Source organism: Dipodomys ordii, unplaced genomic scaffold (assembly GCF_000151885.1).
Source record: "Dipodomys ordii isolate 6190 unplaced genomic scaffold, Dord_2.0 Scaffold103, whole genome shotgun sequence".
Classification (NCBI taxonomy): domain Eukaryota; kingdom Metazoa; phylum Chordata; class Mammalia; order Rodentia; family Heteromyidae; genus Dipodomys; species Dipodomys ordii.
In genome coordinates this window covers 3,188,151-3,189,156 of record NW_012267319.1, presented here as the reverse complement: position 1 = coordinate 3,189,156, position 1,006 = coordinate 3,188,151, and the positions used below count along the sequence as shown (strand labels likewise).

At 68.6% G+C, this 1,006-nt stretch overlaps 1 protein-coding gene across 1 annotated transcript in view; it reads right to left on the bottom strand.

The window, feature by feature from the left end:
* Trpm2 (transient receptor potential cation channel, subfamily M, member 2) overlaps positions 1–1,006 on the bottom strand; it is a 90,636-nt gene that overhangs the window by 44,939 nt on the left and 44,691 nt on the right. Inside the window, 1 exon segment of the mRNA XM_013027363.1 lies at positions 419–599. Within this exon segment, the coding sequence (XP_012882817.1) occupies positions 419–599 (181 nt within the window).

Genomic DNA, 1,006 nt, shown 5'->3' with positions numbered 1-1,006 from the left:
GTGTCCTGGACTCCTCCCCGTGTCCTGGACTCCTCCCTGTGTCCTGGGCTCCTCCTGGGCTCCTCCCCGTGTCCTGGGCTCCTCCCTGTGTCCTGGACTCCTCCTGGGCTCTTCCCCGTGTCCTGGACTCCTCCTGGGCTCCTCCCCATGTCCTGGACTCCTCCCCATGTCCTGGACTCCTCCCCGTGTCCTGGACTCCTCCCCGTGTCCTGGACTCCTCCCCGTGTCCTGGACTCCTCCCCATGTCCTGGACTCCTCCTGGGCTCCTCCCCGTGTCCTGGGCTCCTCCCGTGTCCTGGGCGCTACCTGTGTCCTGGGCGCTACCTGTGTCCTGGGCTCCTCCCCGTGTCCTGGGCTCCTCCCCGTGTCCTGGGCTCCTCCCCGTGTCCTGGGCACTACCTGTGTCCTGGGCTCCTACCTGTGGTCTGGGCCACCTTGACCAGGCCTCTCCGGAAGATGCTCTTCAGCCTGAGCTTCATGTTGAAGTTCTTGGCGCCTCCGGTCACTGAGATGAGGAGGTTGGGGTCGTCCAGGCCCCAGTGCTGGGTCATGAGGTGGTAGATGAGGCTGGAGGGCGTGTCCTGGGAGACGCGCACGTACTGCGGAGAGGTGCGGGCCGTGAGGAGGGGCCGGGCAGCGGGGGTGGGGGCCGTGAGGGGGGGCCGGGCAGCGGGGGTGGGGGCAGGGGGCCGGGCAGCGGGGAGCAGTGGGGGGCAGCGCTCACACTCAGCCCACCCCGGCCGCAGGGAAAGTGGTCAGGGCACCCAGTCACGGCACAGACCTCAGAAGAAGGGAAGGGTCCTGGAAGGACTCTTCCCACGAGACCAGCTGCCCCAGCTCCTCGCGCCTCTCCCTCAGACACCCCACAGCCCCGGCTGGCTCTCCATCCGGACCCCAGACCCTACACTGCCCCTCCTGGTTCGCCGGCTACCACCTTCTAGTCTCTCCCTGCTCTCCTCCTGCTCCCCTCTGCCCTCCCTCCTGGCTGCCTCCTCTGCCCTCCCCC